At 45.0% G+C, this 1,227-nt stretch overlaps 1 protein-coding gene across 1 annotated transcript; it reads left to right on the top strand.

Moving 5' to 3' along the window:
- Window positions 1-408: 408 nt before the first annotated feature.
- Window positions 409-843, top strand: LOC140161644 (uncharacterized). The gene has a single exon (XM_072184943.1). The coding sequence runs from the start codon at window positions 409-411 to the stop codon at window positions 841-843; it is 435 nt and encodes a 144-aa protein (XP_072041044.1).
- Window positions 844-1,227: the final 384 nt, after the last annotated feature.

The following is a 1,227-nucleotide window of genomic DNA, read 5'->3' as shown; positions in this document are numbered from 1 at the left end:
AGCTAATGTGGATAACATACCGAACCGCTTGGCGGCAATACTGAAGCAGTATATTGTCACCAAAGTGAACATCCTTCCGCTCTCTGACTATATGCTGGATTTAATTTCCTTTGGCAAAAGAAATGACCTTGGCATCATTAAATGCGCAATGTCGAATACATATGACCCTGAGTGTGGAATACATAGGAAATAGTTGAGTGTGGAATACATAGGAAACAGTTGAGTGTGGAATACATAGGACCCGGTTGAGTGTGGAATACATAGGACCCGGTTGAGTGTGGAATACATAGGTAAAGCTAATCACGTGATTCACGGGAAAACCCGGAGTCACGTGACTTGATGACCGGTTTGTAGACGGGGGCAGGTAGGATGTGGATGTTTACACGGAAGTGAAAACTTGGTGCAAGCATGCGCGAGAGTCTACTTGTTATTGTTGGTGAGGATGAATGCCTTGTATCCTACGATGTTACGGCGCTCTTCACCAGTGTACCTGTCGACGAAAGTGTCAACATAATTCATGATTTATTATCTAAAGATACCACGCTATCTGCTCGCACCAAATTAACCCCACAACAGATCACTGATATGCTTACTGTGTGTTTGAAAACCATCTACTTTGTCCATGATGGTCAGTTTTATTCGCAATGTGAGGGCGCTGCAATGGGCTCCCTGGTTAGTCCTATCACCGCTAACCTGTTCATGGAATACTTGGAAACATTGGCTTTGTCATGTTTGCATTCTCCACCCACTTTTTATGGCCGTTATGTTGATGACACCATGGTGATCCTAAAGCGTTCAGTGGTTGAGGACTTTACCAATCACCCCAATTCACCCGGCTATTAAGTTCACTGTCGAAATTGAGCAAGAAAATAAGATTGCCATGTTAGATACTCTCATCAGCAGAAATGCTGACGGCAGCTTAGCTTTCAGTGTGTACCGAAAAAGCACCCACACTGACCAATATTTGCACTTCGACAGTCATCAACCCTTGGAACACAAGTTGGGTGTCATACGAACATTGAACCATCGTGCACGTACCGTCTCCTCCACCAACGGTTCTCTCAACCAAGAACTTGATCACATTCAGCGTGCTCTGTCGGTCTGCGGTTACACCAAATAGGCTTGGGACTGTTCCGGCAGCAACAAAATCACTCCTAAACCCAAAACGCAGAATTCTTCTCCCCCAGCGGGCAGTATCACTCTTCCATACATTCAGGAAGTTACTGA

The sequence above is a fragment of the Amphiura filiformis genome, chromosome 10, assembly GCF_039555335.1.
Source record: "Amphiura filiformis chromosome 10, Afil_fr2py, whole genome shotgun sequence".
NCBI lineage: Eukaryota > Metazoa > Echinodermata > Ophiuroidea > Amphilepidida > Amphiuridae > Amphiura > Amphiura filiformis.
Note: the sequence above shows the minus strand (reverse complement) of the source record. Positions and strands in the feature narration are given on the sequence as shown.

Bases quoted from the DNA above. Each gene is read 5' to 3' on its own strand.
- LOC140161644 (XM_072184943.1), top strand. From the start codon at position 409: ATGCGCGAGAGTCTACTTGTTATTGTTGGTGAGGATGAATGCCTTGTA.